Source organism: Cupressus sempervirens, chromosome 8 (genome assembly GCF_028749045.1).
Source record: "Cupressus sempervirens isolate cs-2001-9-10 chromosome 8, ASM2874904v1, whole genome shotgun sequence".
NCBI classification, from domain to species: domain Eukaryota; kingdom Viridiplantae; phylum Streptophyta; class Pinopsida; order Cupressales; family Cupressaceae; genus Cupressus; species Cupressus sempervirens.
Window position 1 is genome coordinate 402,474,020 of NC_143125.1, and position 23,561 is coordinate 402,497,580.

At 35.6% G+C, this 23,561-nt stretch overlaps 1 protein-coding gene across 7 annotated transcripts in view; it reads right to left on the reverse strand.

Annotated features, from left to right (window-relative positions):
* LOC149542987 (Transducin/WD40 repeat-like superfamily protein) overlaps positions 1–23,561 on the reverse strand; it is a 131,280-nt gene that overhangs the window by 12,410 nt on the left and 95,309 nt on the right. For all 7 annotated transcript variants that reach the window (XR_016355575.1, XR_016355576.1, XM_089797910.1 and 4 more), the window contains exon 9: positions 13,781–13,859. Coding sequence is in view for 5 of the 7 variants with exons in the window: in XM_089797910.1 (XP_089654036.1) it covers positions 13,781–13,859 (79 nt within the window). In the remaining 2 variants the exon portion in view is untranslated. The remainder of the gene's footprint in view (positions 1–13,780; positions 13,860–23,561) is intronic.

Consider the following 23,561-nt stretch of genomic DNA (forward strand, 5'->3'; position numbering starts at 1 on the left):
TTTCTGATTTTCGATTTGCTGAACACTTGACATGACTGATGAAGCATCTTCATTCTTCTCCCAAATATTCTCCAAATTTAAGGAAACTGCTCTCTTTTCCAGTTTTGCTTCATAGTTTGGCATTTTCATTATATCTGGTTTATCATAAAAGTTTCACTTGAAACTTTGTATTTGTCATTAGGATGTGAGCCTTTTAATCCATATCAACTAGGTGCACCTATTGGAGTCAGTCCCCTTGTCTACCACTAGATGGTATTGAAATATCACTGAAATATCCCTTCCCCAGTTCTATAACGAATTCAGACTTTCTTCATTAATATTTTGGCGAACAGTTTGCAAGCAACCCTAAAATATGCTTGGAGACCAAATACTCTTGAATAAATACCAAGGAAAGACAATACATATAAATGCTAGTCTAATAATTTGAGAATTCCAGCTCTCAGTAGTTGCTCGGCTCAATAATTCTTCAAAGTCACTGATGCGTATGTGAGTGTTGAGAGGGAGTTATCTGCAATAATGAGTGACGTTCTACTACTTCACCCGCGTGTGACTTCCCCTTTGACCCAACTTTAGATGAGACTCAGAATGAAGCCATTGTAATACTGGAGTGAGACAGCCATGACCACCTCAATATCTGCATAACATAGCCGACCCTATACTCCTGCGTGGTGCTAATATCTAGCTGCGGACGGTAAGTGTGTGGGGTATAAGTGGCCCGACTTCTAATACACTTGACCTGTATATTCCTTAACATCCAAAGACTGAATTTTACTATTTAGATCATTTTCTAGTGAAATAGAATCTACATTCATAGTGGGGTGATGCAAATCTTCTTGCATCATGCTATTTTTAGATATCTCAATTTGCTCCACAGCTTCAATTTCCCAATCAATTCTAGTCGTCTCATCTACTGTTGTATGTACATTCCAATCAATCTCGTTCAAAGAATATCTCTTTCTTAGATGTTGTGTTTAGTTTATCATAGGAATCAAAATTTGTGTTCGATGACAAAACCTTGGAACCTGAAGCCTTGTGATTGACAGAAACTTCAAGAACTGAAAGACCAGCACGAATATCTCATAGACTTGCAAGCACATTGTCGAGAACTTTCCCTTCTTTTGTATGTACATGTTTAACAAATGCTAATAGTATTCTAATGCTTGCTTGATATCATCACCACATAGAATTTCCACAATCTCAACAAATGTTGTTGGGAGTGTTTTGGTCATCTCTAGGTCCATCCATGAATACAACTCAAAGATTGGTTTATGCAATTACTTAATGGCAAGCATATTGATGTTTCTTCCGCAAACAATAACAGCTACCAAACCACCCGTTACCAAAAATTCTCATTGTTAGCTATTTCGTTTCCTTCTATTCAAAATTGTTCCCCTAATTCACATGAAATGCAAGATGTCGTTCGAACAGAGTGGTAGTATTCTTTTTACAACCTCCACATATTGGTTTCTCTAATCTCCTTAAGCATTAAGGCTTCCCTCAATTTCATTTGTAACGTCCATGCAAAGGTTCTTCTAAAAAGTAATGGTTGCTAAGGCATCTATTATGTGAAGAATAATGACTTCCCAATTTAGAGCCACCGTGAGTCACGATAGTATCCAACAGACACGTGACATGTCTTCTAACAGGCCCGAATGAATTAACTCCACGGTATTTTCTTAATGAGTATCATCATGCCATTAAACTGAACCACTAACTAAAAAGAACATTGCCCTTCAAGAACAATTCACCAACCCTATCAAGTTATCACAGGTTCAAGATGCTTGGACGTGAGCCTTGCAAGATACCCTTACAGCTGTTACTAACCACCTTGCTGATGAAGGGACTTGCGTGCCAAGATTAGGGGTTTGATACTTCATGCCAACCAATCATAGTGAGAGACCATGGACTATTGCAATCACCTGCGATCTTCCTGTGTGAATTGTGCTCTCATACCCGAGCTTCTTCCACCAATATAGATTGTCCCAGAATCTTGCAGTGACTATGAATCGTTTCTCCTTTGCGTCGTGTTCTCTAATAATTTATTTGCCAATACGTAGCTTGCAGTTTTATCATTATCATCAATCTACACCTAAAGGCACGATTGTTCAAAGTCTACACTACAGATGTTGTAGCGGAAAACTCAGAACTTCTAAATTATTCGAACTTCAACTTTCCGCACATAAATTTTTGCTCCAATTCTTTTCTAAAGCCATCTCCAATTTTAAAATAATATTCTCTAATTTAGCAAATATCATGATTTCAATAGTCTTTGAACTTTCAATATATGTGAGCCCAATTAATTCTCTCAAGACTCTTAAGTTACGACATTATGAAGTAAGGTTTTTGTTCCTTGCATTCATCAGGGAGCTATCAATTAGTCTCCACACCTTGCCAAGATACTACACACACAAATAGAAACACTCTGCACCTCGTAACTCCCTGTTTTGAGCGGGAATGACCTCTGCACAGATAAACTCCCAATAATACAAGGTTAACTCTGCTTCCAAACACTAATTTGGCAATGATGACATGCACATTAATCATCAACGGCTCAGAAAGGTAGAAGAATACAGTCAACAGTTTTAGAGTGACCCGATGAATGTTTATCCCTTCCAAGACTGGTTATAAACTCCCAAGACAACTCCTAGTAAGATATTCCTCAATACTATTTATGATAATCTTTCAGTAATGTGTGCTTCGAAACAGATGTAATACATTCAGAATGGAATATTGAATTTACCCATCAGGATCGCAGAAAAAACAGGTTTGATACCACTGAAATATCCCTAACTAGATATTTACAGATTTCCTTCCTAGATAACCTTCAAAACACATATATGTGAAGTTGCATAGTAAAAATTACTAATATAAATCCTAGAAAATATCCCCAATAGTTGTATACCTAGTTGTTTCCTCAAAAATCTGATATTCAGAACTTAAACCATAGGCAGATGTATTACGAACAGCAATAGAAAAAAACAACAGATTCTCCAATAGATATAAACTCGTTCTTTTTAAAATAATATTCAAGAATTCAAGCATATAAAATGCATTACAAACCAACAATATAAAACCAGTAAATTCTCGTAAAACTCCTTAAAACAACGTTATTGCATTATACAACAGCAATACAATAACCGGCTTCAAAAATCCAATCCTAAATACAGCTTTACAGTCAGATTGGAAAACCTAAGAAAAGAACATGTAAGCACATGCGAGACACCTGATGTGACGTCTCCAAGGACAACCGGTCTATATCTATTGTCTGTCGGCACAAGGGGATACATCCTCGTTATAGCTGAAAGCTGAAGCTTTCCAAATACTCTCACAAGAGAGAAATTGAAATCTTAAATAATAAATCAAGCATGCCCAAATGAAAGAGTCTCTTCCTTTTATCCTCATAGTTGTGACTCTTCGACTTCCCTCTTGGCTTTTTGTCTTATCTCTCCTTGTCCTTTTTGCCCACTTTGTAATTTTAAATTGACTTTTTATATTTTGAGCCCACGCTCTCCAAGTCAATTTAATTATTATATATGATATGCCTTTAATATTTATAATGTCCCAAAAAGGGGACATTACATATTTCTTGAAGAATGCTAATGTGGGGCCCTCCTCTCACATTGCAGCCCTCATTTGGTCTAGCATAAAATCAATGTACTCATACACCTCTCCAAGGCTAGGTGCATTAGCATCCTCATATCTAACGACAAATAGAAAACTAGAATAATGATGGAGACTGCGTATGTTGCATCACCCTCAAAACAAAAACTCTTCACTATATCCTTCACCCCACCAATTCTACTTTGTTGGCATAAACATTAGTTGCAATGCCTCTATCAACTCAAAGTCAAGAATTATTTCCAAGAGAATGAAATGACGTGCTCATCTAGTCTTGACAATTTTCAAGAATTTTTCATAGAGAAGCACCTAAAGAGTGCATGTGTAATATGGTGGTTGCAAATAAACATATACACATCCGTAACATCATTAGCTCCAACTTCAATCCAATAAATCTTTCCCATGTCCTTGAGGGTATTATTCACAACATGCACACAAAAAGGATTTTACAAAATATGGCTATAAGATACCTCAGTTAATTCCCCAACATCTTTGCACACAAGGGCTACATCTATTGCTACTTGGACCACATTCTAGCACCCAACCTCCTCACAGCATCCTTGATGATCTGAAACTGAAAATTGGCATCTTTGTGATGCTTTGAACAATCAATTGGCTTAAGAAAATATGGGCCTTCTAAACATGTAACCATGATATTAATGAGTGGGCAATGCATAATGTTCATCCACCCATCCCCTTTTTTATGTGCTTAGTGACTTAATAAAACATATGACAAAAAATTTAAGGTGGGCCCCAGCTTGAAAAAAATTCATTGGTGCACGCTATAGGTTTTTATTTTGGAGCATTGGTTCAGGATGTGGAATATCAAGAATATAGATTGATTCATATTTTTAGAATGTGCTACAAAACACAATAAGAGGCTCATTTAAAGCTCATTATGTGATGAACATTTCTTCTTATTGCTGCTGCAACTTAGCTTGATGATTGAAACTATCCCTGATTTCGGTGATATGCAAGGGCTCTCCCTAGTCAGAAGAGTGTGTTCTGGTGGAAAACTCTAGTTTGTGAAACCCTGGAACATTGTTAGTTCTGGGTCGCAAGTATTGATCAGGTTTGGAGGCCATGTTGAGGTCAATATCAGTGTTGGAGACTCAGATCTGCAGATACTCACTGCTGCAGATCATCTATTTCTGAGTTTGTTGAGAGATTTCTGCAAGGAGTATCTAGAACAAATTGTTTGGCAGCCATATTGGGAGTCTAGTGCTTGCCATTTTGAACAGCTAGGTTTGATTGCATAAATAAATGAGGTATCTTTGTGCCTAAATCTTTCATGTCTATATCTCATAAAAAATAGGGAAAATCAGACATCTGCCTTTCTGAAAATTGTGGGTTATTTTGTAATCATTTCTAGTCATAATAACAATCAGAAATTTCAGTTTATGGTTCTATATTTGATCTGAAATCTGAGATGTAATGAAAATATTTTGATGCAACATTCAATTCCAGATTTATGCCCTAGTTGTCAAAGTTTATATTAACAAGCTTTTGCCCTAGTTTGCAAATTTTATTGTGTTCTTTTTAGTATCCCATTTGAGGATATTACAACAATACATGTAAATTGTTTAGCATATGAGCTTCATTATTCAAGAGAGAGTTGGAGATTCAGTGTTTCACCCTGAAATGCTACATACTCTATTCTGCATGTTGCACTGGCGTAAAACTCACACCAATAAGCCTTGAACCTAGGAACCCAGTACACTTAGCAACCACATTGTAAAAACAGCATTTGGAATTTGGCTTTGCATCCTATTATTGGCAAACTGTTTTTAAAGGATTATGCCGTAACCTAGGATTAAAAGAAGCCATATTGTTCCTGATGCATTTGTACATCAACATTTGATTTGTAGTGTAACTAGAGTGGTTGAAGATTGCTGCTACAGAAAAGAAGATACTTTTCACCATTGCTACCATTTGTTGTCATCTTCATGCACAATGAATGCAGACAGTTCCATTTGAAAATGATTTGTTATTTAACTTCAACATCCAAAAGTTTGATGATGATTCAATTTTCATTTGGATGAAGCACTTCATCAGAGTCATACCAGTGCAGTCTTCATCTATGTTACCCCGAGTTCCAGGACAAGGGACAGGGAAAAGGGTTTTTGGGATGCTTTTTTCTTTTTCCCAGAACAAGGGATGGCTATGTGTGTGTGTGTGTGTGTGTGTACATATGTATCTATACATATACATATATGTATGTAAATATATATATATATATATACACACACACACATATATATGTACATATATACACACACATATATATATATGTACACACACACACACACACATATATATATGTATATGTATATGTATATGTACATATACATACATACATACATACATATATATATATATATATATATATATATATATATATATATATATATATATATATATATCTGAAATTTCAAATATATCCATTAATTATATAACATTGTAACATTCCCCGTGATAACATTAATAAATCTAAAATCAATGATCATTCATTGAATCATCATAGAACATAGCATCAAAATTTCAAATAAATCAAATCAAATCATCATTGAATAGTATGTTTCTGCCGCCTAAAATTCGGTCTGAAAACCAAATATTGCTCAGAATTACACACTCAATCTGCAGATTTTCACCAAAGACTTCCAGAATTCACAAAAAACTTTGTTCACATTCTAAAAGAAGCAAGAGAAAATTATTATTCACTCAGGTATAAATCTGTCCACTTGGGCAAAACTATACACAACTTGCAAGGAATACACAATTTCATAATTTAGATCATATGCTTAAGATGTGATATCAATAATAACATATGGTCTTTAATATTTAGGGTTTCTTTGAAATGTAAGGCCCTCACAAGTTTTAAAAGGTTTGCAAATATTATTATCTTACCTTTTGCCTACCATTGCCAGAAATGGTCATCCATACCCCGAGACGGTCACAGCCCCAGCCGTCTCAAGGACAGTAAAAGGTTTCTGAAACCTCTATTGACCATCCCCAAGTTCCCATTGAGTTTCCAAAAATTTTGCTCCTTTGGGGACGACATAAAACATTTTGGTCATCCCCCATCCCCAAAACCCATTTTCGTTTCTTAAACCGATGCATGTAGGGTGGAAATGCATTTTCAAGTAACAGTAATCTTCATTAATGGTTATATTAGTCACTGTTAACATGCTTGCAAATGGTCAATTGTGCCTTGCCGAACCTAAAAAAGATGGATTTTATCTATTACTTCCATCTTTGAAGTTGATGCGTGGATATAATTGCGGATACATTTTAAACTGTTTACACTGAGAAGTGAATAGTTTGTCTCTCTATTCATCCCCATTAACAATATATTTCTTTTCTTTTCTTTTGTATGCTGGAAAAGGAACAAACATTTGACAGAAATGCCAAAAGGGCCATGCTACATTTGCTAATGTTTTGTTTTGAAATTTTGCTGCATATCAAGGCAGTTCCTAAACAGCAAGGATTGAATTTTGCAATACCATTACAGGGAGTCAAATGCATGTGCAAGAAAAGCATAAAGAACCTAATTTGTTATATGAAAGAGAATAATATTTTGAAAAGGGGTCACCTGTAATGGAAAAATACTTAGCAAGTATGTTATACAGGTTGATTTAGATGTGGTAATGTGATTGTTGATTTCTAATAGGAAACATAAGCTTTATATTGTGAAGATTAGAAAATTAAAAGAGTTCAAGGAGAGAATGTTATGTCCACTTTATATAGCATTTCTGACATCTTTGGAAGCTCTAAATTTCTCTAAGGGTGCCAACCTTTTCAAAAAGGAATTCGGAGGGTAGCATTATGTTTCAGAGATCAAGTTGAATCTGTTGGTTCTCCCCTTGAGCAATTTCAATATTTTCGGTTCTCTCCACACTTCTTAGATAAGTATTCTGTTTTTGGAAAGTAACAATTTGTTTTGAGTATGCTTCTCTAACGGCTGGGTTAGAGTATGCTTCTCTGATGCTTGGCTGTAATGGCCCAGGGCAGAGATGGTAAGTGCTCATTGCTGTTTTATGGGTTCAGGACCCTCTTCCTGCCTATTTTAATCAAAACTTTTTTTGTTGAGTCAGGTTTTCAATGAGCTTCAAAGTATGTTGGCAAAATCAAGATTCACTTTCGAGCTATGTTTATATTTTTCACAACTTTGGGCAAATACGCAAAACATAATTAAAATATTAAATGATTAAGTTGTCAAAAGGTGAATTAAAAGACAAACTAATTATTCATTAAAAAAAAATTTAAGTTACTTTCAAAAAAGTTAAAATAAAATAGTCACTTCTATGGAGCTAAAAGGATTATTATTAAAAAGTTATTTTAAATTATAATATCCCATAATTTCTATAAGTGCTTATAAAAGAGTAATTGGAAGAGAAGAAGCCTTCGAATATTTCATTCTACTATATTTTCTCTATGAAGTTGAACATTGTTCATCTCTTTCACCTTGGACCAGACCCTAAGATGAGTTTGATTTCAGTGGTAAAATATAATTTAGTAATTATTTTAAATAATAATATCCCACAAGTTCTAAAAGTGCTACGAGTAATTGGAAGAGAAGAAGCCCATTCAGAATATTTCATTCTACTCTATTTTCTCTATGAGGTTGAACATGGCTCATCTCTGCCGCAGGACCAAACCTTTAGGTAAGCGTGAAAGATTCTTCTAGAGCCAATAGTGTATGACTCATTCAAAGCCATAATGTATGCAGAAAGGATTCAGTGGTGGATTCGCCCAAGATTCACTGTGTTGCTTAATGTTTGAGAGAGAAATTATGCAGATGTAGAAAGTTCATCACTCAAAAAATTTTACAGAATTTTTGGGAAGCCGAAAATCAGTTTCTGGTCAGCAGAGGAGGCTCAAGATTATGGGTAGTTCCCCATGGTCTTGAGTTTGAATCCGGTGGTCTGCTTCAATGATGCACTGGTTCTACCAGTGGTCTGCTTCATAAAAAAAAAATTGTTGGAATTGAAGGATTGAAGATTGGTAGATCATGTTCAAGTATTGCCCTCCTAGCCACTTCATTTCGTAAATATTAAGAATCATTAACCTATCAGTCTTCTTGGGCAATTTTTATTTACAAATTTGAACAATGGGCTTTGTTTATCTGATTTGACATACCTATTTTATGCCAACAAGCTAAGTCACAAGGTTCGAATTTGAATTCGAATTCGGGAACTATAAAATTCGAATGAAGTTCGTGAAAGAGTAAAAATTCGGGGAAAAATTCGAATTAAATTCACCTTACACAATTTTAATTATTTACTAGATGTATGTAATATATCTTATCAATTATCAAAATAGTAAAAATTGCTAAATAGCTCTCACAACTTCATAAGCTTGATGAGACATTTATTAAGTACAAAACATAAGAAACATGTGAAATTACAATAGCAAAGATATTATTTTGTTGCGAAGGTACAATCAAAAGTCAAGATTTCATAGCTTTAAGAAAGCTCGAAGTCATCAAGAGCACTTGGCTCAGATGGTGTAGCATCATCATTAGTATCACTACCTAATTCTTCCTCAAAAAAGTCAGGCTCATCTGTGTCTGGTACTACTGTGTCTTCTAAAGTTTGTTGTTGTGAAGATGACTCATTTGTTGATTTGTTCATAAGCAATTTTAAATTGCTGCGAACATAGACAAGATCTCCCAACTTTCCAGACAACAACTTGTTCCTCTTTTTGGAATGGATGCGGTCAAAGCAACTCCAATTTCTCTCACAAGCTGATGAACTTGCTCCTTGACTCAAAATTCGAATGGCAAATCGCTGAAGTTCAGAAGTTTCTGCCCCATAGTTCATCCACCATCTATAACCAGGTACCTCATCTCGTGTCATATCATATTTGGCTGCTCCTATTCCAAACATCCCCTCCGCTTTTTTGTATTTCCAACATTGTTCTCTAATTAGAGATGCAATTGCTGGATCTGGTTCAAATCTACTAATGGCTTCATAAAACCCTGCCATAATTTCAGCATCACCTTGTCTATCAATGTGAAATAGTTTAGGCTCCAAATAGCAAGCTGCTGCATGTAAAGGAGTGTGCATCATTTTCCATCTTGAATCAACAGTCTCCCATATTTCTATGTACTCTGCTTCCACATTATTTAGTGCTCTTTGAATTGCTTCCTTGCAACAATCCATGCTTTCATAAAGCATTCCAAGGCAAGGAGTGTCACCATCAACCATGCGAAGCACGTCGACAATTGGACCGCATATATTTAAAACCTTTGCCCCACTTTCCCAAAAGCTACTATTTAAAACAATTTGCTCTATGATCTTCCCCTTACCACTTCTTGAGAGAGTTGAATTTTCCCACTCATTAGAACAAATTATAGATCTTAACGCTGCTTTCTCTTCAACTACTCTTCTCAAAGTGATATAAAACGAAGCAAATCTTGTATCAAAAGGCCTCAACAACTCTCTAGATGCATGTTGCCTGTATAGGCTCAATGTGAGATGATGATTTCGTATGAAATTCACAACTTCTCTTCCTCTATGAATTACTTCATGTATCCAAGGGAATTTTGCCAAATCATGAAGCAATAAATCCAAACAATGAGCTGCACATGGACTCCAATAAATTTCTGGGTACTTCTCTACAATCAGCTTGCCAGCTCCCACACAATTTGCTGCACTATCAGTAACCACTTGAACCACATTTGCAACCCCTACTTCAAGAATTGCTTCCTCTAATATTTCAAATATATATTCAGAAGTTTTTTTATGATTCATAGTGTCAATAACCTTCAAGAATACAACACCTTCAAGACAAGCCACTAAAACATTGATCAATGGTCTTTGACAGATATCTGACCATCCATCACTCAATATAGTGCACCCCGTTGCCTTCCAAGAGGCTTTGACCACAGCTAATTTATCATTCACTCTTTCTTTTGACCTCTCTAAGAGAGTTGTTCTCAAAGCCTCAGAAGAAGGAGGTATGTACCCCTTTGCCAAACTCTCCAGCCTTTTGAAATACAACACGATAAAGTGGATTTCTAGCTACATTGAATAGAATTGCACTAGTATAGAATAAATCAGCTAGTAAATCATCAACTACTTGTTTCTCACATGGTTTCCAAAAGCTATTCAGAGTTCCGCTCTCTTTTGTTGGCTTTACAACCTGAGGTAGACATGAAGATGAAGGTATAGTGGATGTGAATCTAGGGACGTCTTCAATTCTTTGTTTTTTTTGTGCCTTCATCTTTTGAGAAATAGAAGATGAATGCTCTTTTTCCAAAATCGCTCTAAGCTCTTGGGTCACACCTGGACATGCAGTAACACCTCCACCTTTACCTACCGTAATACCAAGCAAGTGATCCATGACCCTTGTTAAACTTCCAATAATAACTTTTGGACACAGGTTACACTGAGCTTTATTAGGACCATTTTTAGTCACATGTTTCCATGCCTCTGAAGTTGATTTGTTGGGAGCCATATTACAATCTGTAGAATTAAAAATAAAATAATATATTATTATTTAAAACTTTAAAACAAAATAATTCAATAAATAATTTTAAAATGTTAATTTAAAATTAAACATGTTAAAGGTCAACTTTTTACACTAATAATTATATTATTTAAAAATTGAAATATAAATTTATAATTTATTAAACATAACAAATATATCTATTTATTTATTAAATTATAATAAAAATTATAAACTTACAAAGCAAAATAAAGTAAACACATTAATATATATCTGATGGACTCTAAACTCTAATATTTTAAAAGATTTCCGAATGATGTTAATTAAAAATTAATTTATCACTATTTTAAATCAATTTTAAAAAATAAATCAAATATTAAATTAACTATTTTTTTAAATCGGTAAATATTAAATTAACTAAGTCTATTACAAAATAGATTACGAAGAATTAAAAAAATTAAATTGATTACAAAAACTATATAAATTGAAATAAAAATTTCATACAAATTACATTATGTAAAAAACTATATACTAATTATATGTAAAAATTATATAAAAAATAAAACAAAATATAAAATTAATAACTATATGAAAAATTAAAACTCTATACATATTATTAAAAAATACAAACTATATAATTTGTATTGCAAACTATACAAAAGTATTAAACTTTATACATATTACAAACAAATGGGAAAAATGAATCTGTGGCGTGCGTGCGTTTAAAACTTTGAAGTCGAAAAATGAAACTCGTCGCCGCTTCACACAGACTTTGCCGCCGCTTCACGCAGACTTTGCTGCTTCACACAGGCGTTGCCGACGTTGCCACTTCAAGAAAATGCGGAAGCTTTGCTCAGGACGAAACTGCTCAGGAAAACGCTGAAATTTTGATCATTCACAGTTGCAGGGTGGATTCTTTGAGAGTTCGAACAACGTTTTATAGAGTTTTTTGCACGACAAAACCCTAAAAACTGTGCAAACGGCAATTTCTAATGCATTCGACCCTGAATAGGAAGTCCATTTTTAACGGCCGAATCAATAGCGGATTTTGGCGATTTTTTTAGGCAAGTTTCACATTCGGCAATATCCAAATATCAAGCTTGATATTCACCGAACCTTGTGACATAGCCAACAAGGTTTGTTAGTATGTATTTTTTCCCTGGCACATAAAAAGAAATCATATTTGGGCGAGGTATAAGTACACTATCACTTCTACTAGTGTTCAAAGATTATTTCCCTTCCAATCATTACAAGATGAAATATTTTTCAGAGCCATTTTTATTCTACTACTCTAAATGAATAGATCATTCTACAAGCTAATGGTATCATTGAATATGATAGCACAAAACTCTCTTCGTTATCACTACTGCTTTTGGTCAATGTCTACGCCAAGGCACTTAATTCCCAATGCTTACCATCATACTCGTAGTTTGAAGAAACTATCAAATAATGTTTACAAAATGTCTGGATTTTTTAGAACTTGCTTCAATAAATACATGAGAAAATCACATATATTTATAATTTATATATGGTACAAAAGGAGACATGCAGAAACGATCCCTAGATCATCTCTGCTCTAGTTTTTAGATTGTTACAAATATATTGTTTGGCAACCCGTATTCACTCATACTTATCAGTTCATCTACAAATTATTATTCCAAATAGAAATTTTTGATTTCATCTTACAGTATGACTCATTTCCATGAAATTTTGAATTTCTCAATTCAAGCATATACACATTTTGCAGGCATACAATTTGCTCAAAAATAAAAAAATGGGTAGAAGGGCAAGAGGAAGAAAAAGGTGAATGGGTAAATCGAGAGGGTAGAACGGAAAGGAGGGACTGAGGGATAAGGAAGGTGCGGGAGAGGCAGAAGAGCAGTCAAGATGGAAAGAAGAAAGAAGGCATGCATGAAAGAAAGGAGGGAGATAAGAAGGGAGGAAGGAGCTAAGGAAGAAATATGAGTGGATAAAATGAACATATGGTGGAAGTGGGGGAGGAAGGAAGAGGGGAGAGACGATGCAAAGGCAGGTGGGAAGGAAGTTAAGAAGGAAAGAAGGCAAGGAGGGAGAGTGAGAAGCAGGTGAGAAGGGGGGCAAGAAGGAAATAAGGAAAGAGCATAAGACTGGAAGGAGCAAAGGAGTGATAGAAGAAATACAAAAGGGGTGAGGAGGAGAGGGAGGATAGGATAGGGATAGGGATAGGGATAGGGATGGGCAAGGGAGGAGGGAAGGAGGGGGATGATGGGAGTGAGCAAAAGGACAGATGGAAGGGTAATTGGAGAGGTTGGAGGGACAGTTAGAGTAGATGAAGGGACAATTAGATAATGGGAGGGCAGGCAAATGGAAGGGGGGAGTAAGGAAAGAAGAGAAATTATATCATCCACAAATGACAAAGCTAGATCAGGGAATTTGAAGTACACCAAGTTACAGTACCAAAGAACATAAAATGAACATTAAAAACTAAAACAATAAGAAATATTATTCAACAAACAAAAGGAAAAAATAATGTTGCAAAGTTATGAATTCGATGACAAGACACAATAGGATGAATATAAAATAATCTGCAAAATCAAATTAATGTTGCACTTGTCATTATCTAAAATCTACAGTCATTTTGCATAAGGAGATGATGCATTCCATTACTGAATTTGCGATTTTGCTCAAGAAACTTTTATTTCAAAGTCATTGAAACACTACAAAAACTAACCTGACAGTACAAACTGGCCATCTGGACTAAAGCATGCCTCAATATTATCAGGAAAAGATTCCAAGCCAAAGCTACAGTGCTGTTGATCAAAATCACCAAACATAATGCAAGTTAATTGCATAGATTAAGAAAATAAAGAGCAATTTAACTTGTATGCCAGATAAATGTAAATTGCTGAACACTGGATAGAGTCACATATAAATTTTCTGAAAATGAATAAACAATGCACCAAAATATATGCATACGATTCAACTAAAATGTCAATTATTGAAAACTATACTTACCTAACAATTATAAATCATATGCTTTTTAAGGCATTGGTAATCACATTTCTGACATATAAAAATGGTATAGTTTTGGCTTTTATATCTGGTAAGGCCAATTTCCCAAACATTAGATTGATCTCAAAACACATCAAGACATGAGAACACTAACTATGTGGCTAGCTATATACTCTTCTAATGGCAGGAACAAGAGCTGGAACAGGAGCTGGAACAGCAGCGGGCAGGTTCTGATGGTAGAGCTATGGGTTTTTCACCTGGCAAAGTCGGGAAACCAACAGTGGGATTTCCAGCAGCTTATGACAAACCAGCTGACAATATCCCTGCAGACTCTGCTTGAAATGGTAAGGTCTTGCTGGATTGGTCTAAAAGTTCGGGCCAAAAAGGTGACAAGACCAAGGCAAATGGGATCAGAGAAAATGAGCCAGAAAAAGTCGAGTCTAGGGTTAGTGGCCCTATCTAAACAGAACATTCTTGTCAAACCAGTGGTGGAAACTCATAAGTGGTCTTCCCTTTTTGGGGTTAAACCTTCTGGCAAATCCTTCTTTCCTCCAGTAAATGATATTTCAGATCTTCAAAAGGGAATGTTTGCTATTTTTGTTCCTGGCCTTTTTAGAGATCATTCAGTGTCAGCTATGGCATTAACTTTAGTTGGTAAATTTACTGGTTCAAGGCCAAATATAGACCTTGTAAGATCCTTCATTAAAAAGAAATGGCTTCTTAAAGGGCAGGTTGAAATAGCGGCTATGCCAAAAGGCTTCTTCTATTTCGAATTCTCAAACAGCGAAGATCTCTCAAATGTGTTCTGTGGAGGCCCTTGGATGATGGGCAAGGCATCTTTGGCACTTCAAAAATGATCGCCTAATATGGATCTGAATGAATGGTGTGTACCCAGTGTGTACGAACGTGTCCCACAGATGTATTACAAATGATACCTTGGGAAGGATGTAAAGCTAAGCAAATTGCTTCTGCTCCAAGAACAAAAGACGGTGTCTTCAAATTTCACAAACTGTCTCGAGGTCTCAGACAAGGAGACCCCATTTCTCCTATCCTTTTTGCTATTATAGCAGAAGCTTTGGGCAGACACATTGGCAGATATGTTCAGGGTGGCAAGATTCGGGGTCTCCAACCTTTGTCCGAGTCTGCTCCTTTTTCCCACAAGTAATTTGTTGACAACACTATCCTGATGGCCACAGATTCTGTCAAAGAGGCAAAACAATTTAAAGCTGCTCTTTCTTCCTATACTAAAGCTACATGTCAACTTATCAACTGGACCAAAAAAATTATCTTCTTTATTAACACTCTGGAAGAAACAAAAAATGAATTTCTACAATCCTTGAATGCAAGATTGAGTCTTTTCCTTCATCCTATCACGGTGTCCCCTTAGGGATCAAACCTTCTGATTCTTTCTGGTATTCTATTATTCATAGAATTAACAGCAAGTTGGCAGGATGGAAAGGAACCCTTTTAAGTCAAGCTTGGAAAATGTAGCTTCTAAAGTCTACTCTCCAAAAGATGCCTGTGTATGAAAATTGAGCCTTTTCTCTATCCCTTCTAAGTATGTTGATATTATTCAAAATAATAACTAGAGGAAGTTTCTTTGGACAAGTGTAGAAAAGAAGGATTGTTTTCCTTAGATGTCTACGGAAAATGTCTGCAAACCAATAAAGAAGGGAGGTCTTGGCATCAGAACTATTAGAATGATTAACAAAGCTCTGCTTGTTAAACAAATTTGGAGAATCTTTGAAGAGGAAAAAGAATATAACTCTATAATTAAGCAAAAGTATCTCTTTACTACTCCCAATCTTGAGGATTACCTCTCTTCAAATCTTTGGATTAATGGATCCTAGATCTGGAATAGTATCCAAAGAGATCAGAACACTGCAAAGCAAGGCAAAAGATGGAATCTTGGCAATGGAAGGAGGATCAAGTTTTGGGATAGCATTTGGATTATGGATAAGCCAATTTCTCAAGATCCTGTCTTCTTCCAGCATGCTGAAAATTGCAAGATTTACTGGGAATTGAAGTTAGCAACTACTGGAGAAATAATGAATGGATTAAATTAAAGAATGTGAATCCTGCTTGGACTCCTACTGACTTAACTCTGAGAATCACAATCCTAATGGAAGGTACTCTGTTTCCTTTGTTTTTTCAATGCATTTCAAAGATGTGAATCCTACTTTGGCTCCTACCGACTTAACTCTGAGAATCACAATCCTAATGGAAGGTACTCTGTTTCCTTTGTTTTTTCAATGTATTTCAAAGACATTGAGGGTCCCTTTTGGTCAAAGCTTGGATTAAATCTCCAATTCCTAAAATCGATATCTCTTACTCCTTGTTCTTGCAAAACAAGGTTTTGATTACCGATAATTTATGCAAGGCTTTATTCTTCCTAATCGGTGTTATCTCTGTTGTAATGAAATTGAATCTACAGTTCATCTCCTCCTTCACTATCATTACTCCTTAGAAATTTGGGCTAATCTCCTCTAACATTGGAACGTTAGTTGGATCTTGCCTGATTTGGTTCAGGAATTCTTTGATCAATGGACTCATCCAGTGAAACATAAACGTGCAATCTCTTTGTGGAATCTGGCAGCCCCCCACTTTGATTTAGAATATATGGAAGGAACGGAGCAATCGAATTTTCAGAGATCAGAGTACCCTTCCTATGATTATTGGAGAGAGGATTTTCAAAAATGTTAATGAAATCTTTGAACTATCTTCTTTCTACCCTCAAGACCCTCTTGATGAAGAGAGTATTGCTCTTAAGAACTGGGATGTTTTGCTAAATTGAAGAAAGAAAGGAAGGACAATAGAGAGAATCTAGTGTGGTCTTCTCCTCCGCAAGTTTAGTTCAAGGTTAACTTCGACAGAGCAGCGAAAGTTAATCCATGCAAGGCTGGTTGTGGTGGTCTTATCAAGAATGAAGTGGGTAATTGCATTCATGTTGTGGTAATGCCTCTGGGTGTTCAAACTAATCATGTTGCCGAAGCTATGGAAGCTAAATTACATTTTGTTTTGCTTGCTAAAGAGATGCGTTGTGATAATGCGTGGCTAGAAGGAGATTTGAATAATGATGTTAGAAGCATTAAAGGTGAAAATGAAGTCTCTATATCAATTTTCCATATCATAGATATAATCAAACTTACGGCTCAAAGTTTGAGAAAGTTTTATATTTCCCATGACTACCAGGAAACTAGTAAGGGACCTAATATTTGTGCTTGGGCACGAAATGTGATCAAATCATCAAATAGAGAGGAGTCAAATATATGAATGACGAAATAATCAACCTCATTAACTATGACAAGACCAAACTTAGAGTGGGCGTCATTACAAGAAATGATGGACAAGACAGTTTGTTTTTTTGGTAATAATTACAGTACCAACATTTGTATTGTGGCTGGGGTTTTATTGTTGCCTTTATTTCCCACGCTTTTTGGGTATCTAAAACAAGATTGATCTCACTATTTTTTAAGAACTGTGGAAAACAAAACTACTCTGCTAAAATGTGTGGTGATTTTTAATCATGAAGAGCCGAGCGTTTGTGAATGGAGGAAAGAAAAGAAAGTTTGGAAGAAGCTTAAGAGAGGCCATGTGACTCCTTACCTAAAGAAGCTACATGGGTTTGATAAGGAGATCACTACAAAAAATGGTACTGCAACCCTTTACGGAAAAACCATCAAGCTCTCTATGGACTTGATTGCTGAGGTTACAGGTCTTCCCAACACAGGTATGAAATTCTATAGGAATGTTAAGATTTCTATGAATGGTGTTAAGAAATTTCGGAAAAAGGATAGAGAGTTATCCTAGGTAAAAGGAAAAGCTAATTTGTACGAGATGAATCAGATCGAACCCACTTGGGCTAAGGTGTTAAAAGTTAATAATGGACCATTTCACTGTTCATGGTCGGTTTAGTAGAATCCATAATTTTCCTTTTGTATTCTTGAATCACTTTAGGCCAACGTTACCTGACTCGATGAGTTTCGAGGCAAGGAAGCCTTCTTGAGGCTAGTGGCCTCTTGCCTTGGACTTGGCTGAGTCCTGGCCGAGTATCTACGGACTCACCAGACTCGTCGAGTCTTGTTGGTCGAACTCTACCATCAGCCAACAAAAAATAATCATTCTTGGAACTCAGGAATAGGAGGATTTATACAAATATAACATTTAAGTATAACATTTTCTTTCTTATACTTTAACTTTTTCTTTCTTATACTTTAAATTATATTTGTATAAATATTGTCAAGATGTTTGAGATAGGTTTCAACTTCATAGGAGTTAGAATGCAGATTATATATTTTTGGGGGGGTTTTAGAAAATTCCAAGCTTAGTCAAATTTCATGCCTTTAGTAGTGTTATCTCCCACAACCTATCTTGGCTATTTGAGGTCAAATTGAAGTTGGAAGTTGATGATCCACGATGAAGACTTGGAGTGGGTTAATCAGGTGGATGGAGAGGCAAAGGTAGTGGCGATGGCAGTGGAGGAGGCTAGAGCACGAGGAGACCTAGTGCAAGATCCTGAGGTCGAGAGTGACGGATCTGACTCTAATGATGAGGGTTATGAGGATGAAGAGGATGATCATGATGAGCATGTCATTGAGGTTCAACCTCACACATAGGGAGAGAGGATGGCTCTAGAGTCTTCCATAACCTATCTTAGGTGTACTCATAGGACATAGGCTACTATGAGCCTTTATTTTGATATATATTTTGAACTTTTTATTCAATGGATTGCATATTCCATGAATATCATAGACATTTGACAGTGACACTACATTCCTATTATGTTCTTTAGTTTAACTTTCAATAATTTCTTTCAAAAAATCAAATTTATACTTATGTGATCTATGAAAAGTTGTGTATGTGTGCAAAGAAGCTTCTATTTATCTCAATTATTGTGTATTTGATGTTAATTGGTTAAATGATGCATGAAAACAACTTAAAATCCTTAAAAATCTTTGAATTTCATGGGATTTTAATTACTGAGTTCTTGTCATGTTTGGTCGCCAAGTCCGAGTCAGAGTCTGATTTGGGCTTGCTGAGTCCAAGCTGACTCTGAGGATTGTAACACTTCTTAGGTACAAAATAATGGTTAATGTTTCGTACTACATCCATAGTTCTTTGATCAACAGTTTGAAGAAGAATCGTAAAGATCCCTTTAAACTGGTTCTGCATGAAGGTCTTATATTTCTTATTCATGAACATGGTAGAGATAATGATGTAGGAATTAAGCTATGTACCATGGAGTCTAATTTGGAAAATTTGAAAAGGAAAAAAGATTGATTTTGGGGGAAGGTAGCACTAAAAAGAAGGTTTTTAGCCTCAAAAAAAAGTGAATATTGAGGCAAACACCCCTATCTTCGATGAGGTTGAAGAGATGGAAACTAAAGATGATGAGGATGATGATTCCTATTCAGAATTTGAGGAGATCAAAAAGAAGGAAACCATAGGTAAAAATAAAGTTAAAATTACTGGGGAAGAAAAGCTTGAGGAGTTTACTGATGAAACTTCGAAGTCAAACCATTCTAAGGAAGAAGTTAAAGTTAGCTCAGAATCTTAGGCCTTGAAGGAAGACGAAGACAAAACTACTCCAGAAGAAGAGGTTGCGGCTATTCCACACAATATTGGGGAAGAAAGGGAAACGAAGAAAAAAGAGGAAGGGGATTTGAAGAAAATGGAGGAAAATAATGACAATAATGAGAACGCAAAGATGAATGAGAAGCCTTTGCAAACTATGGGGATTCAACAAAGTGATATTGAGATTGTGGGAAAAATCTCTCCTATGGTGGATTATGAGGACTCTGCCTCTCCTCCCCATGAGGGTAATGACGATAATTGTCAATGGGAGTTCATCCCCAAGGAAGAGAACAAAACTAGAAAGGAATCCTCAGTGAAACTGGAGTCTGAGGATTTCAATGCTGACAAAGACAACACCATGGGGATTCTGGAGACAGCTAAAGCCAAGTATACCTATTCCTTCAAGATTGATAAATGGATGGTCAAAGAAATTAATAATCTTAATGAAAATATTCGTGAGATTTCTAAAAAGGTGGAAGATATGGCTAAGAGTAGGGGTGATGCTCAAGGGTATTACTAGGAGGACTAGAGAAGCAATGGTATTGAGGAAATTGGCGCTACAAGGTTGTCAATTTCAGGATGCAAAGCGTCATTGACAGGATTCAAAGGAAAGAGATTATGCTCCGAGCCATCCTACTACATAGTCACAAAGGTCTCAAAGCCTCTTCTACCAATCTAAAGAGTTTGTATGCGATGTTGGAAAGCCAGAAAGCTAAGACAATAATAAATGTGGACAATGAATCTGATCCCTCGACTACAATTGTTCTGGTCCGGGCAAGTGCACTAGATCCAGCATGAAGAAAGAAAATGTTGAAGAGCCCGAGGAGATTACCTTGAAGGAGTCCTTCCAGAGGCTTGAAGATTTGGACACTATTGTTCTTCTCAAGCAGCTTTTCTCTTTGGGCTAGTGTCATTTGGTTGTTTTGTGTTGGGTCTATTTTGTTTGCTAATCTGTTTATCTTTTAGTTCTCTTGTTTTTGGGGTGTTTTGTCCCTGTTATGGGTTGCTACATTTTCTCTCTGCAGTTTTGTTAATTGGTGCTTACTAGAATATTTATTTTCTATGAGATTGTAAAGGGTTTCAGAGTACCTTCAAAACTTGTTTTTGCCTTAATCAAAAACTATGCGGCTAGCCCAAAAATGAAACCCTACTTAGTGCTCGGAGTATTTGGCAATCAAATATGCATTATAGATCAGAAACTGCATAACTGAAGAAACAATCATTACCATCAAAGAGATCCAATAAGAAAACTTTTTCTTATGGTTAATAGCATTTATTGATCACTTCCATACCACTATGAATGGTTCATCTCAACTCCACATGTCATAAGCCCATGACTGCAAAGTCATAAACTATTAGTATAGTAGGGTTACAACTTACAAGCTTATTTAATAAATTTAATAAAGCTGCATAAGATAACTTAAGTGAAATAATAAAGGAGAACTAGTTTAGTCACTTTTTTATTTGGATTTTAATGTGGGAATTCAAAAAGGTTTTCCAGAATATTCTACGGGTTTTGCTAAAAGGTAATTTTGGAGCTCATTTCTTCCATTGTGCTTTATTTTCTCATTTTCAGATTTGAAGAGCTACTTGAGGAGGTAAAACCCTAAGAGAAAGTCAGTTTTGACGGTGAACCATGAAACTATCTACCCTAGCTGATGAATGGGCAAAGTCACTCAGATTACTGAGTTGATTTCAAAGATTGAAGTTTGAAACCAGTGAAGTCTTTGTTGAAGACAAATTTTGGCTCTTACTAGAAGGATTAGATAGCAATTTATGACCCAAAGATAGTTTGATTGTTGGCATGAGAATGCTTACCCTGCTGGTGTGAGGGTTCAATGTCAATGAAAAAGATTGAATCTGGTGTATTTGTGCAGATAAACTAGGCATATGATTTCCTCTTTCTTAAGTGCTAAAAAATGACACTGTAGAGCAAATTTCAAGGGTAAGATAAATCTGCCATTGATTGGATAATTATCAAATAGACGCATCTGACTGCTGGGTGTAAATATTGAAAGCTACAGATGGTTGATTAATCATTTTCTGAGCATTTCTCTTTTTCCTTGGATGTTGCAGGCCTTCAGGGTTCAATTCTCATATCTAAGGAGATCTTGTGAAATGTCGCCTTCTTAAAACAGGATTTATTAATAAATAAAAATTCATTAGAATATAGAAGAATAAAAATAAAATTTAATATTAATATCAATGAATAGTCAAAATATGTGTAATGAAAAATTGTGACTCCCTCAAACAGGAGATATGAAACAGAGAGAAGAGAACTTCATTTGGAAAGGGATACATGGAATAAGGCACAAAGAAGGGAGCAAAAGGAATTAAAGAAGCATTTATTGAAGAAGAAAAGAATCGGAAGGTAAGGAAGTGATTCTTTCAAAGAGGGGGCAAAAGATTGTGACCATTATGAAGAGGTGTGACTCTCGCTCACATTAGCAAGAAAATTTCATTTGAGGAGACCCACGGGAGATCAATTTTGAGAATAATCAAAAGGAACAATTAAAAGTGGTGGCTCAATCATTATGAAAGGTGGTGACCCTTCCACCAATAAAGGATGATTCATTCCAATAATTGAAGGGGACTTCTCAATTATAACTTGTGCATACCTCTAGCCATCAATCAAGGAAGATCAAACCATTGAGCAATGACACTCATCTAAGAGAGGAGCAGTCAGCATCAAAAGAGAGAAAATCAGCAGCCTTGATATTTACAATGTGCTTGGGCAACAATCCCAAAAAAGGCACATTACAATTGGTATCAGAGCTTTGATCCTATAAGCCTGTAAGGTAAAGATAAGATAATGGATAACAAGATTAGAGGATGGTCATAAGGATGGTTTAAATAGTCATGGGAATGTTGTAAGTGCTCTACAAACTTATCAGTGGATGATTGACGCAAATTAGGAAGACAAAAGACTGTGATAGGTTTAGAAAAACATTGCAAAATAAGTTTAAAATAAACAAGAGTTATGAAGAGGATAGTTGGATAGAGGTCCCTGTCATACTCATTTACATGTCAAGTCCATTGATGTGCACGATACTGATGACAGGGAAAGATAGCAGCCCATTGTTGAATTGTGATCAGATTTTATAAAAATTTAAATTTTGTTCACAATTTATGCAGAAGTAAATGTTTATCAATACAATTTGAACTCTACACAGCTCGATAATCTCTTTACTAGAATCTCACAATTATAGAACTGAGATATGTATCAATAACTTATTACTATGAGTCAATATTCATCTGCAATAATATCAATATCGATATTGACCTGATATTAATAATAACAATCTAGTTCACTGTCGATCTGCAATAGTATGATCTCAATTATAACATATGACTTACTGTCCCATGCTTTGCACTTATCGATTTCTGTAGTTTTCAAGATGTGATTTCAGTCTCCACATATATAGGTTGTGAAGAGACACGTCTCCTGCATGATGGAGCCTAAAATTTCTAGTCTCCATTTTATGACATTTTTCCATCCTTAACACCATTTATGTCATATCTATTAATCATTTACATTTCTATAGTTTTAGGGGTCCCAAAGTATCACAAGTGGCTGAATTTGTGCAAGCAAGAACATGTTGATAATAGGTTCAATGTGTTGATTCAAATTACACCTTCTTACCACAGTAACTTGGAGTGTCCACAAAGAAATCAAAGATGTGCATAAGCATGGTTAATAGCAAGACAGTCCCACAACTCTTTTAGAAAGTGATAAATTGGGAAACCAATCTCAGCTACCAATAAATATTCAGAAAAAGACAACTGATAACTTCAATAATGCAGAGTCAAGTCTTAATACGGAGTGGTATAGTTTTGAGAAGTTGGGGAGTTTTTTGCAAACTTGCTGTGTTAAACATTAATAGACAATGAATATGAAAGGAGATAAAATTAAGGGCAATTATTGT